This window comes from Metarhizium robertsii (genome assembly GCF_000187425.2).
Source record: "Metarhizium robertsii ARSEF 23 chromosome Unknown MAA_Scf_3, whole genome shotgun sequence".
NCBI lineage: Eukaryota > Fungi > Ascomycota > Sordariomycetes > Hypocreales > Clavicipitaceae > Metarhizium > Metarhizium robertsii.
Window position 1 is genome coordinate 3,501,988 of NW_011942171.1, and position 14,230 is coordinate 3,516,217.

General features: G+C 51.6%; 4 protein-coding genes across 4 annotated transcripts; all 4 read left to right on the forward strand.

Annotated features, from left to right (window-relative positions):
- Nucleotides 1–4,202: 4,202 nt before the first annotated feature.
- On the forward strand, nucleotides 4,203–6,129 carry MAA_10986 (RNase P, subunit Pop3; the record flags this gene model as incomplete). The annotated part of the gene is made up of 4 exons (XM_011412931.1): nucleotides 4,203–4,795; nucleotides 4,871–5,092; nucleotides 5,148–5,419; nucleotides 5,504–6,129. The coding sequence occupies 4 exons, from the start codon at nucleotides 4,203–4,205 to the stop codon at nucleotides 6,127–6,129; spliced, it is 1,713 nt and encodes a 570-aa protein (XP_011411233.1).
- A 2,203-nt stretch (nucleotides 6,130–8,332) lies between these two features.
- On the forward strand, nucleotides 8,333–8,941 carry MAA_03370 (uncharacterized protein; the record flags this gene model as incomplete). The annotated part of the gene is made up of 1 exon (XM_007821368.1): nucleotides 8,333–8,941. One exon carries the CDS (start codon nucleotides 8,333–8,335, stop codon nucleotides 8,939–8,941), a length of 609 nt encoding a protein of 202 aa, XP_007819559.1.
- Nucleotides 8,942–9,868: 927 nt separating this feature from the next.
- Nucleotides 9,869–10,901, forward strand: MAA_03369 (metalloprotease 1; the record flags this gene model as incomplete). Its single annotated transcript, XM_007821367.1, has 3 exons — nucleotides 9,869–10,111; nucleotides 10,177–10,730; nucleotides 10,799–10,901. The coding sequence occupies 3 exons, from the start codon at nucleotides 9,869–9,871 to the stop codon at nucleotides 10,899–10,901; spliced, it is 900 nt and encodes a 299-aa protein (XP_007819558.1).
- A 2,188-nt stretch (nucleotides 10,902–13,089) lies between these two features.
- MAA_03368 (metalloprotease MEP1) lies at nucleotides 13,090–13,764 on the forward strand (the record flags this gene model as incomplete). Its single annotated transcript, XM_007821366.1, has 1 exon — nucleotides 13,090–13,764. One exon carries the CDS (start codon nucleotides 13,090–13,092, stop codon nucleotides 13,762–13,764), a length of 675 nt encoding a protein of 224 aa, XP_007819557.1.
- Nucleotides 13,765–14,230: the final 466 nt, after the last annotated feature.

The following is a 14,230-nucleotide window of genomic DNA, read 5'->3' on the forward strand; positions in this document are numbered from 1 at the left end:
ATATTGAATAAAGCAAAGTTAAATCATCTCGCCCTCTTAGCTGTAAAAGTCTATAATATCTCTCCGACTACTCGCAGATTTGTATTCGCCACTAGCAAGGTCACGCTGGGCTTTAAGCTTTGTCAAGTGCCACAAAGGACTGTCTAGACTTTCACGCATGAATACGGCTATTACAGAGCTTCATATAAAGATTCAAACGTGATTTGTGGCTGGGATTACGTTATACGTAATGTAATCGCTAATTGTAGCATTTAGTACGAGAGGTATGCTGGGGTATGCATGATTATCGCCGAAGTAAGCTATCCCGATTATTAGGAGGATCGGAGTGACTATGGCTCCGGCGACATTTCAGGTGGTAAGGGCTTCATCCAAGAACATCTTCTGCGTTTCCCAGGTAATAACATGCACAAGATGGCAAATGCGGGACGCTTAGAAAAGTCAATACAAGGCCAAATTTGTACCTGAACACCCAATTCAATACGAGCCCCCAAGTTCTTTCCATGAAAGCATTGGAGCAGTATTTGCACAACGGTGTGGCTGGAGTATACAACGTGGTATTTAGTCGGATGACGTGGAACTTAATTTGATAATGTGCAGTCTGATCGAAAATTTTATATTGGGCTCCTTACCAACTACGGAATAGTCATGCGTGGTAGTCTAGGGTACAGCAATGCACTCTGCCAACTGAGTTGTTTTGATGGCGTGGAGTTTGACTAAAATTGTCACTGGTAATTGGAGAGTGAAGACGACGAAGTTGACCAGGTGCACCCTGCAACCCGCAGGCCACAGCTACTTAACGACGTAAGACGTCAAACAAAAGTTTAATCCATATGATAAAAACTCATCAAAAATCACCTTGTTACGTGTATACTCGTCTTTGGTATCCTCCGGTTGAGAAAAACTCATTTGTTTGGGATTTAACAATTGTCATTCGTATAGTACATCGGGCTACGAATTGACAGCAAAAGGGCTAAACGCCGGCACAACATGGCTACCTCGACCACTATAGATTTCTCACTTTACTTGGAGGGAACTGACCAAGGGAAACGGCAAGTTGCAAAGGCGTTTGTGTCCAACTTGAAACGCGATGGTTTTGCGAAGCTTCAGAACCATGGCGTTCCCCCAGAGGTTGTCAGCCAAATCTGGGATTGGGTAATGCTCTCTGTCCTTGCACCTACAGAAGGTGTCTCACACTTTGCAAGGGTCGTTTGTTCTTCAATCTTCCGGAAGACAAGAAGAAGGAGGTCCTCCACGTTCCCGGGCCAAGCCTACAACGCGGATGGAGCATGGTGGGATCCGAGATTACATCCAATCTACAGTCTCAAGAGAAGGGGGCCTCAAAGGATGAGGACAAATTAGACCAAAAGGTTTTATTGATGGCAGAGAAGCTCAAACATGATAATCCAAGATTGTCTACTAATACTTCCCAAAGGAACATTTTGATTGCGGGCCCCATGATGACAAGGAGTATCCCAATCGCTGGCCTGACCTGCCAGGCTTCAGAAAGTTCATGGAGCAGTATTACGGCATCTGTCAGCAAAAAGCGCTAGAAATTCTAGCTATGGTTGAGTTGGGGTTGGAAGTAGAGCCTGATTTGCTCACAAATTTGTGCAGGCCTGCCACAAGTGAGCTTCGGATCGTCCACTATGCTCCCATAAAGCCAGCAGCAAGCGTACCGCCAACTTATAAGCGCGCATGGCCCCATAGCGACCTGGGCGTCCTGACACTCCTGTTCCAGGGAGGAGGGGTAGACGGGTTAGAGTTTGAGGACAGGAGTCATCTTGGTAGCTATAAGTCGGTAACTTTTGAGCATTCCGACGATCTTCTGGTCAACGTCAGTGACACGCTTGCAAGGTGGACAAATGACGTCTTGCCAGCGGGCGTTCACCAAGTCAGCCTGCCAACGGCTACAAATGAGTCAGAGATACCGGAAAGATTCTCGTCGGCGTTTTTCTTAAAGGCTCGCAGATCTGTATTAGTAAGTGCTTTACCTGCGTTTGTTTCGCCAGACAATCCGGCCAAGTACCAGGCAATAACTGCACTTGAATACCAGACAGCAATGACGAAGAAACTTGGTGAGAGTAAGAAGACTTGACTTGTTAGCAATATCAGCTTACGAGGGACTTGCGGCCCCCCCGCAGTTGGATTGCCGGACGAAGCCTACCAGATAATACGAAAGCTCTCTTTGGATTCTAAGTTTTTATATTCATTTAAGTCCTTGTGATTTATTGATGTATTTTTTTACACACACTGTAGTGTGCGCAGATCGTAACAATTGTACCGAGGTGTGATGCCAATGCCAATAACTCTTGCAAAAAAAGGCCTCACAAGCTGCCCCTGAGTGTTACACGGAAATGGCTGGTTACACAAGGGCTACGGTCACGAGACCTAGGGCAAAGTCCCTCACCGACTTCTTGTATTTAAAGACGCCTTTGGCCCCTCAAGGCCTTGAGGAAAACCAAGGATCTTTGATGCCAAAGACTGTTATTAGTTGAATTGAGCTATTGCTCCAAGCCCTCTTTGAGCCCTTGTCATAACCAAGGAGTTCGTCTTCGGATATCCCGTACAGAGGTCCATGGGGTGGGGTTGTGCCAGGTTAAAGTTTGATTTCGTGGTCGCAGTCTCGGTGGGAAGGAAGTTTATCTGCCTCTGCTTAATCGAATACTTTCAGGTATTTGTGATAGTATTTAGGCACTATTATTCCAGGGTTAATCAAAGCCTTAGGCTCAAGAGCTTTGTCGGTATCCTCAAGTGAAGCTTCCGAAAGGTACATCTCGGCTGCTAATCTCTGGGAGGCTCGGATTTCTTGGGTCTATTGGTCTCTGGCGTCAAAGGGTGTGATTCTGTTATGGGCCTGGAGTTGTTGGTTCATCTTTTGCATATCCGTAAGTGCAGCGTCATATCACGCTGCTTTATGTTCTATAAACGTAGAGGCTTCTATGATAACGCTAAGTTTAGCTAATCTCTTGTTAATCTTATATAGCGATAGTAAGAATATATTAACGTTACGCTTTTACGCCAGTATATAGAATACGGTTGCATTAACCCTTCAAGGTATTAATAGGCGTAAAGTAATAGTTGTTATTGTCGGAGGTTATAAAGAGGGAGTTCCAGAAACTATCATCGTATAACCCTAACCCTAAGATGACAGCGGCACAGGGCAGACTGGAGGAAATGAGCACGAGGACAGTGGAGGAGGCACGGCAGTGGCTTGGTGAGCATGTTCAAATGCAAAGCACTGGCGAAGACAAGTGACCAATTAAGAGCCGAGAAACTATAGCCAGTAGGAAAACGAGAAGCTTCAATGTTGGGACGCAGCCGGCGGGTGGGACAGAAGGACCTTTCGTTCCTCAAGGCATAACACAGGAAGAAGGCGAATCGTGTGTAGCTTCCACGGAAATCTTGATCGTCCTTAGCCAATCACCGTCCATCTTTACTCGGACGAATAAAGGTCTCTGCGTGGAGGAGATTTGAATGTCCAAGTTCACATGGATCGATTGCTGTGCATGTTATTGGTAGCAACCCTTCTATGTAACTGACACATTATTGGCGACCTCCCCTTCCCTATTTCCGTAGTCCGTAGATTTCCCATCCTAGTTTAGCTTGTTGTGTTTGAGGCCGCGACCCCTTTATCAACTTTATGAACTTTATCAATGAGGGGACCGCCGCCCAAATAGGCAATTTTTTCGGATTTCGGGTTTCCTTCAACCCCGACCGTACGTAGACTCCGCACAAGTCCAACGATTGCGCTGGCAAAGCATGGCTGACTCAGCGATGACGCGGTATTCGCAGCAAGAGGCATCTCAATTCCGGACTACAAGTCTAACAGCACGCCCCCAACCGCACGTCTCAGATGCTCTGCATATTCAATTCCGACTCAACTCCATGCCTTGAATAACGGTCATATCTATACCCCATGTGACAAACTTGCTCAACACCATACAAGACCGGACTTCAATTGCTGTGGTGCTCAAATCCACCAACGGCGCCCAGGCCGGGTTTGGCTGTCGAATCACAGGAACAGCTTCACGCCAATGGCACCTACAACTATTGGAAAGGATTCCGCCGACGGTATTCCTGCCGGCTACGGCCGTTCATGTACTAACTGTTCTCGGGCAAAATGCAGATGCATCCTGCGGTCCGGGGGCGGTAGCTGTGAAAGATGCCATCGGCTTGGCAAGGATTGCCACCAGATTGACACGATGAGGAAGCGGGTAGCCAAGAGGACGACATCTTCACGCACTGCGCAGCTCGAAGAGAAGATTGAAGACCTGGTCTCAATGTTGAGAGCTACCCATGATTCTGGGCCACGCATGAACCACTCTTATACCCCATTATCTAACACACCCTCACAGCCTTTTACCAGTCGATTGGACTCGTTGGCAGCCGCCGCTACAGCGGATCCAACTCGGTCACAAGCACAGGGAAAGGCCAGTTTGTGCGCGACTCATGAGTGTATCACATCGGGTCTGTCACCTAGCCGGAATACGTCGATCCTCAGTGAGGCGGATAGGCGGCCAGAACCAACCCCAGAGGAAGCCGAGGCTTATTTTGCCAAGTTTAGACAGTGGCTGGCAGCGATGCCATTCATGCACATTCCCATGGAGATGACGGCTGCAGCACTACGAAGAGAAAAGCCATTTCTGTGGACGTGTATTATGAACTTGACATCCATGTCGGTTCCACAACAGCGTATACTGAGGGAAAAGATTCGGCGAGAAGTTGCCGATAGATTAGTCTTTGAAGGGGATCGAAGCATGGATATGCTACAAGGCCTGGTTGCCTTTCTAACGTGGTAAGTCCAACTTGATTCAAGCCTAGGCTGCTGATTGTAGCTGTCGGCGGCTCCGTCTAACTGAGCCGGTAACAGGGCAACGATGAATGCGGGTCCCGGAATGAAGCCATTCTTAATATTATATGCGACTTTGGCACAGTCAATTGTATTTGACATGGGGCTTACCAGATCCCCTGCTGAAGAGCAACAGTCTACCATGTATTTCAAGATATGGAGTGCCCGTCCCCCGCCACCGCCCAGAGTGCGAACCATGGAGGAGCGGAGAGTCGTACTCGGTCTCTGGCTCTCAATATCAATGTGAGTTGAGAAACCCTTTGCAGTCATTCAGTTCTGCGTGCTCACAACGACGCAGCTCCACGTCATTCATCGGGAAAATGGAGACGCTTGCTTGGACAGCTCATATGGACGATTCCCTAGCAGTCGTGGAACGCGAGAATGAGTATTCATCAGATGCCGTTCTCGTCACCATGGTCAAGATCCAACTTGTTGGAGAAGAAGTCCAAAAGTTGATGCGCAGAAAAATAAACGAGAGCAACCAAAATCCAACGTACATTTTCAAGCCGGGCTTGGTATCAAGGTTAAACGAAATTCGCAGCCAGCTACCAGATCGCCTGGCCAACAATCGTGCGTCCAGCCCTCAACACCCCCTTTCATGTCCACCTGCAGCCCATCACACGGCAGAAGCTAATGCAAGCCGACTCTCAATAGGCCATATTCTTCTGCTTCTTCACTGCACAGAAAGCCTCGTCCACTCTATTGGCTTGTTCACCGAGCAAGGCATCCCCGAGTCAGTTCGCATTAACAGCATGTACTCCTGCACCAAACACGCAAAGACATTCTACGACATTTTTTTTGCCATCCCAGCGTCCGAGGTTGCTGGACTACCGTTTGCGGCGTATGTGGAAATGTCCCATATTCAGGCTAATCTCTACAGACTGACCACTGCCGAGGACAAGGCCTGGGACAAGGACATTCTGAAAAGCACAGCCGACTTACTGGCTCTCCTAGACAAAACAATTGAGCTGTTTTACAGGGTGGATGAGGTGTACCCGATTAGAACAGATGATCATGACGGTACGCTCTTCACCAAGGGAGCCAAGATTCTGCGAAACTTGCGAAACTCGTGGGAACCAATCTTGGCGCCGTATCTCCGCGAGGTGGCGTTGCCTACGCCGCAGAGCCAGGGTCAGGTGGTCAATACGGCGATCAACGATATGGATGAAGCAGGTGCGCACGCGGGCTTGATTGTTGACGGCGTAGCTGACCCGACCGCCGGGCTGGACTTGAGCGATATGACCTGGATGTCGGATATATTTGGGCCATGGGACTACTAAAGAATTTGTGGACGAATTCTATATGATACCACGAGTAAGCATGAAAGGGACATGATCACTTTACGACTACTTGAATAATTCGTCATTTTGCCATGTCCGCCCTCGGCTGAGACGTGATCCTTCGTGTCCGTACGACGGTGGGTGTCAGCTTCTCGCCATGGGCAACGCTACCCATCTCACTTGCATGCAGCCTTCCACGGACCATGAAATAGTTGCTACATCCCCACAGAGGAAACCGGGCTCGCAAGGATTCCGTCGCAAAGCGTACGGCTCGACGCGGCATCCCACTTCATATCCCGTGCATAGCTCATCTCCGCAAGAACGTCTCGATCCCGGCCGAAGGCCCTTGCAGACTCTTTCAAAAAAAATAGCCAAGGCCTCTGGCCTCACAAGAACTAATCTAATGGCAACTCACGCCCTCAGGAACCTGTTCCAGCTCATCTGTCCATTGTGGAATACTTGGACGAAAAATTCCGACTAGGCACCTTGCCGACACTGGAGTTTGACCCGGCGCACGATGGAAAGATCGAGAGCAGTGCTCGACGGAAATGGACATCCTCGGAGTCATTGTTTACGGAAGCTGATGCGAATGAGAAAGAAGACTTGGGGGTGGAGTACGTTCATGGGTGGAAGTTGTCCAGTTTAATAGTGGCCGTAACGCCGGCGACGTTCGTGGTGTTGCTGGACATATCCATCATCGCAACAGTTTGTGGTTTCAGGGAGGATTGCAGATGGAAACTGCGGCCGACTTTGACAAGCCCATTACACGAATCACTACGTATTTCGTTCGCTGCCTGACGTCGCGTGGCACGGCGCTGCGTATAATTTATCGAGGTATGTGCCCGTGGGACTTACACAGGGGGTTGGACGTGACCGACTTATAAGTGCGTCGCCTCAACCGCTTTCGGGCAGATTGTACACCTACTTCAAGACAAAGGTACAAATATTGTCAAGATGGTGTGTAAATTGCGGACAAAGCTAGCAGGTTTGGAAGTGGATATTTGTCGCTTTTCTCCTGTTGTTCCAGATTGGGTCCTTGATATGCGGCATCGCCGGCTCCTCAACCATGTTCATCCTCGGCAGAGCAGTTACCGGCCTGGGGAGCGCCGGTCTCCAAAACGGCGCATTTACAATCATCAGGCACAATTTCGACCTCCCGGACTTCGCGTTCTTCGCCCCCTCGGCAATCACGGCCTTGCTCGCTCTCGAATATTGCGGCAGCACATACCCGTGGAGCTCGGCCACTGTCATCGCCCTGCTGGTAGGTGGCGTAGCTACGCTTGGTGTCTTCTTGTCCCGGGAGAAGCGGGCAGGTGACAATGCCATGGTGCCGCTGATCATTATTCGCAAGCGGGAAATCTGGACGGCGTGCCTAACCATGGTGTTGCTATTCACTGCTATTACCTGCCGATTTGCTTCCGGAGCATACAGGGCACTACCTGCCCTTTGCCGTCGCTTCCGCCGTCATCGTCACCATTGGCAGCGGTCTGCTCGCCACGCTCGACCCCTTCGCCCCGACCGCGCAATGGGTAGGATGCGAGGTCTTCGTTCGTGCCGGACGCGGGCTGGGCATGCAAATGCACTCATAGCGATCCGGGCCAATACGCCTGCGCGGTTGGTTGGCATGGCCACGGCTACCATGGTGTTTTGCCAAACGTTTAGCGGAGCCATCAATTGATGTTTATCGCCATCGCGAATACCATCTTTAACAGCACGCTGAAGAGGGAGTTGACGAGGACTATCCCGTCAATAGGTATATTCTTAATATTTTCGCTGCCAGAGGTCAATTAGTACAGCCAAAAGTGCCGCCAAAAGTGCTCAAGCTAAAAGTGCTGCCAAAGGTCCAGGTCAATCAATTGGCAGCATTTTTGGCAGCTAAAATGAGCACCTACGGTACGATGGCATATTAAATTGAATACATGCAACTACAGTGTCCATTTGGCCCCATAGTTCATCATGCGAATTCTGTTGTTAATCAAGATAACCCTGGTGCATCTACACTTGTGACACGCCAGGCAACCAAGGGGTTAGGGTTAGGGTTGTGTTGTGGAGAAGAATGGAGCCGGGTGTTCAGGTAGCCAAAACTTTTAGTTGGGAGAGCTTCAATTGTCCACGCCATCGACTTACCAAGCTACACACCCTCTACCAACCTTCTCCAGTGGCAGGACTTAATCATCCGGATAACCGTCTCCTGTAGTCTGCTATGAACAGGCCCAGAAATCGCCAACCGCGTCCGCCGCGCCAGGACAAACAAAATGCAACCGGCCCTGGTCCTCCATCGCGAGGCTCGTCGCGAGGCTCACCCGCGACGCCCCAACAGGCGGCGGGCACCGTCCCTACCGTCCAGCAAGTCATCCCAGGAGCCTCCGTCTTCATCATACTGAAAGAAGACCAACCCACTGGCAAGGAAACCGCCGGCGTGGTCAGCCAGCTCCTCACTCGCGGCAACCACCCACGCGGCATCAAAGTGCGCCTGAGAAACGGCCAAGTCGGACGAGTTCAGCGCATGGGCACTGCTTCAGAAGCAGTGCCTGGGGTTTCTGAGAACTCCTCCAGACCCCATGCGCCGTCGCGTTTCACCCACCGGTATACAGATGTCCGAAACGACATCGACTTCCCTTCTGAGCCTCCGCCCAGGAGCCTGGCAGATTTCCTCCCACCTGCGCCGTCGGATAATCACGCTGCTTCGGATACGAACCATGGTCCAGATGCCGTGGTAAGCTACGTGGCCGTCAACTGCCCGATTTGTGATTCGTTTGCGGGGGACGAAGCCGCCGTTACTCATCACATCGACCGCGAGCACTTGAGCTGAGCTTAGCCGGCGCCTGTTTTTCTAGCCAGCCCTGCCCCTTGGGCGTTGGACATCCCGGTTCCTGCTGGAGCGTTTGAAATCTCTTGGCGACTTGACAAGCGCAATCACGGGAGGGTGGCTAAATATGGCACAGATCTACGAACAATCACGGGGGTGGACACCCGCGAACCAAACAATCAAACCATGCTTCCCAATGCAGGAGGTGGCAGTAATCTCGTCCATTGGTTCACGGGTGTCAACATTGCCTTATAAGCTTAAATTGCCAAGTGCCGGGATGATTCTGCTTGATTCGGCTCGTATCCCCGGGGCCTACTATGTACAAAACTAGGACTCGTTGACTTTCCACTTCGGGAAGGTCGCCGGTTTGGCATAGGACGTTGCTACGCCCACAATTGGCAGTTGATTCTTGGCGGTAGTAGATCCGAATGTTCAAGTACAGTGGGAGGCAAAAGGTATCTAGCCAGTCGAGGTACCTGGTTTATCACGCTCTATGATGCGCTGTGCTACAGTATACCAGCGTATACTTGTTGCTGGGGCAAATATATCCTGCCATAGGCTGTATTATCCAACGCCCATGATTCTAGGCCATGAGGGAACCCGTTTCTCTGTTGCAGTCGGCATGGAGCTCTTGAGGGAGCTCCCAGTTGACGATGCCTTGGATCTTCCTAATATGTCAATTCATCCGGAAGATGTGGATAGCAGGTTGAGTTGCCTTTCATGGCAAGTCATTATCTCAGTGCCTTGGTCAATAGGATAAAAGGGCTAGATATCGCAACCTCTCGAGAATGAATTAACCCCCAATTCAACAGTCCGACACTCTCGCTTCAAAGCTGCTAGCTTGCTCCATCTGCTAGGATTCATTGCCCCGTATATCTAAAGCCATCTTTCACAACTATTCCGCCATCACGGGTAGCCAAACTACACAACATGCTTCACAGTCTTGCAATCTCAAGCCTTGTTGCGCTGACCACGGCGCTCGCCGTCGACAAACCCCTTGACGTGTGCGGTACACCACCGCCGAGCGAGGGGCTCGTCGACGCCGTCAAGGAGTTCCGTCTCCAGGAGCAGGAACTTCGCACACAAGGTCTCGTCGCCCAAGCCAATGTTGTTGTAGACACCTACATCCACATTATATCCTCGGATGGGACCCCTCAAGGCGGGAATGTGTCTGTAAGTAGCACCAACGACGGCTTGACCAACACGAAACTAACAGGCCGTGTTCTTCGTACACATAGGACGACATCGTCCGAAAGCAGATAGACGTGCTTAACCAGGGCCTGTCCGGCACCGGCTTCTCCGTCACCCTCAAGGGCGTTGACAGGACCGTCAACGCCGCCTGGGCCAACGACAGAAGCGAGGTCGCAATGAAGAGGGAGCTGCGCAAGGGCTCCTACAAGGACCTGAACCTCTACTACCTCAACGCGCCCCAGGGCAGCGCCAGCATCGGAGGCTACTGCTACTTCCCCGTGCAGGGCGCCCGCCCGGGATCCGAAAGCTTCATCAGAGACGGCTGCGTCATGCAGTTCGGCAGCATGCCCGGAGGCAGCCTTGGCAGCAACAACCTAGGAAAGGTCACGGTGCACGAGGTCGGCCACTGGTTTGGCTTGTTCCACACGTTTCAGGGCGGCTGCGATGCTTCCTCTGGCGGCGACCAGGTTGACGACACGCCTGCCCACGCCGCGCCTCGCACTGCGTCCGACTATCAGTGTCCCGCCGGCTCCAACATTGATACCTGCCCGTCGCTGCCTGGTTCAGACCCCTTGCACAACTACATGAGCTACAGACAGGAGTATGTTGTTCCTTGGCTTCCCATTTTGCGCTCCCTTGACATTGAGAGTTGTGCTAATGAATGAGTAGCCGCTGCTATACCGAGTTCACTCAAGGCCAGATCAGCCGCATGGTCAGTCTGTGGAGGTACCGTGACCCCAGTGCTGGGTTGTCAACCGCGTCAATTAATTGAATGTGTATACGCTGATGTACAATGGTGTTGTGATGGTATATTGTAGTGTAGCATGGCGCGTGGTCGCCAGGTACCTGGTGGTCGGGTTGGATAACTTTTTGGCTTCCTCTGTATATATCCCCCCTAGTTGCCTGGCTGATGGCGGAATTGGAGTTGAGGCGTGAGTGGAAGCGGACGGTGCATCGGGGCGGCGAAGACTGGCGAAACGGGCATGGTGCAGCAGAAATAGCGTGGCGTAGCGTGAATAAGAGGTTTGGTGTTGAATCGCAAAGTCTGACGACATGTTTGAGCTGGCTGTCCAGTCTATTGATGTTGCCTGGGAACGCATATGAGATGTAACGGCATAGCTCGTGGTACGCAGGTAGCAAGCATCGAAGCAAACTGCCGCCAGTCCTTGATCTTCACCCTGTGACGGTTGTTTTGAATGAAATTTTGACTAGATTATTTCCTTCTTTTTCGAGCCAGCCACTATGGCTGTAGCGGAGTCGTCCATATTAACGTCGAACCAGGTCAGGACATGGAGTTGCCATCGAGAACGTACACCAGGTGACGGTGAGGCCTTCCCGGCGCTCTACAGATACATTGTTGCATTTGGTGAGACACCATCTTGTCAAAACAGATGATATCAACAGCGTTTACGGAGTACTAGAGAGACGACTTTTTCCAGAAACACGGCTCTGACAGACGCACCGAGTAAAGTAACAGACGTTGCTCAGCTCGTCATCTACAGCAAATCTCGGCAGAAGGAAGGGTTTATGCACGGTGCCTATTGGAAGCCAGTAACATACTTTATTCTGAAAAGGTGTTGCGGAGAATAAGTGCGTCCGACGCGTTGGCCGTGCTGGTCGACTCGTCAACTTTCGAGACCCAATGCCGGACATGACCTCCATTATCTGTAAGCTCAGGCCAACCTCTCTATCTGGCGGGACGCTAAAGGCCAGTCGAATTGTATAGGTTGCTTATACAGATGTACGTCAAAAGTTTCTTGTGCCGTTTGCAGAGTTGTGTCTAAAGCATGCCGACTTATCGCGGACAAGCTCCTCTGCTCAACGTCAATTGGCAACTCTTAATCGCAGGACGGAAATCGCCTCTGGAGTTGCTAATCATGTTCCGATGGATTGTACTTGGATTCAAGTTGTACAACAACTGACTGTCCCAACTCCGGCCCGTGTCGAGTCTGGAGAAACGGGCATCGAATCTTCACCCCGGGAAATTTGCAGACTCTGTGACCTGTCACTTTTCAACGGTTGTGCATTTTCTTGGCACGGTATCTGGTTTCCTCGTACTGACAGTGGTGTCTCGACAGCATTTTCGTTAGACGAGTTGGGCGGCAAGGCTGTGCCGACACGGGGCGTCTTAGAGTCAGGACTCAGCAGCCAAAGTACACTTGGAAGCTGGCACATGGAAATATTCGGCCGAGGACGCTGTTTCTGGATCCTTTGGCCCCATGATTCATTGGTCAAACCTAACAGCTATCGCGACACCTCGTTCTCCGTCCCGGTCACTAAACGAACAAGAATAGGGGGGTAAGCATGGACTTCCAACAGATCCGTTCACACCGCCGCCTGGTGCTTGAGAGATGGTCATGAAGATTTGCGTCCAATGAAGAAAGCAGTGCGTAAACTTAAGATGAAATCCCTGTCCGGCAGGGCTGGCCTCCTTCTTTGGGACCTGTACGATAAATCGAAGGAGATTGGAGATAGCTTTTGCGTCTCGTACCCGGTACTTGGGTAATTGTCAGAGAGCACGGCGCAGCACAAGAGTATTGGCTTCTAAATGAGGCACGGTGGCTGGTTTGCTAAAGACAAGTCGCTGATTACAACGAATTCCTGCGTGTATACGGGATATCCCGAAGACAATTCTGTGTGTTGGTGTGTGCAAAAAGATATAAAGAGTTCGAGATATGTCTACCACAAATGCTTTCTCACTTTGCCAAGTCGTATCTAGTATACTTTACTCGATAGCCTCTTTTGCCTCCTATATACTGATCAAGGACAGCCAGAAACAGGATTTAACCAGGCAAGGTATTCTATCATCTATTCTATAATACACCAAGTATACTAGAGAATGTCATTGCATACCTTATATACAAAGACATCCTGCTACTGACCTTACAAACCCGCAGTAAATCACTGTGCAGCGCCGTGGTACCAAGACCCCCGAATCCCCGACTCTGCTCAAGTCGACCATGCTCACATCCGCCGTCCTGGCCAGCCTGGCCGCACCCGCTCTCGCGACTCTTCCCAACAGTGAGCCCGTCGAGTTCGCATGCGGCAACGCCCTGCCCAGCAAGGAGTTCCTAGACACATCCAGCAAGCTGCGCGCCGCAGAACACTCCCTCACCTCGCAAGGCGAGCTCGCCGCGGCGGAAATCCTCCTCGACACCCACATCCACATCGTTGCGGCAAACAACACGGCAGACAGCGGCTACGCCTCAGTAAGTGCCTCTCTCTGGACTCCGGACAACCAAACACAAACACGCCCTCCGCCGTCTCGCGATTCACCCAAGTCCAAGAAACTAATGCCCTCCTCGCCACCCGTAGCGAGAAGCCATCCACGACCAGATGGACGCCCCGAACAAGGGCTTCGCGAGCAGCGGCATCAGGTTCGTCCTCAAGTCCCTCGACCACACCATCAACGCCACCTGGTCCAGCGGCTCGAGGAAGAGGCGATGAAGAAGGCCCTCCGCAAGGGCCGCTACCACGACCTCAACCTGTACTTCTCCAAGCAGCCCATGGGGCGCTTCGGCGTCCTGGGCTACTGCACGCTTCCACAGTGGGCACCCCGGGGCTCCGACGCCTTCGAAAGCAACGGGTGCGTCGTCAGCGTCGACACGCTGCCCGGCGGTGCCTTCCGGGAGTAGTTGACGACACGGGCAAGACGGCCGTCCACGAGGTCGGCCACTGGCTCGGGCTGCTGCATACCTTCCAAGACGGCTGCTACGGCGGGGGCGACTACGTCGATGACATTGACTCCTGCCCAGGGCTGTCCGACTTGGGGGTGTCCTGTTGGCGAGCGCCTGGATACCTGTCCCGAGCAGCCGGGCCTGGACCCGATCCATAACTACATGGACTATAGATCTGAGTGAGTTTTGCATTCTTGGCCTTGGCGACGGATGGGCGCGCGGCTGATGGGTGTAGTGTTTGTGTGCTGGAGTTTACTGTCGGTCGGGTAAACCGTATGAAGAGCTTCTGGGGGCTGTATCGCAGGGGTACCTAGTTGGGTCGTGGTTCGGCTTGAGTTGAATGGGAGGGAAGATGAGTGGGTGCGGCTGTTGGTGATGGATTTGGAAGACGGAGATGAAAAATTGGCAAATACAGAGAGCTAGT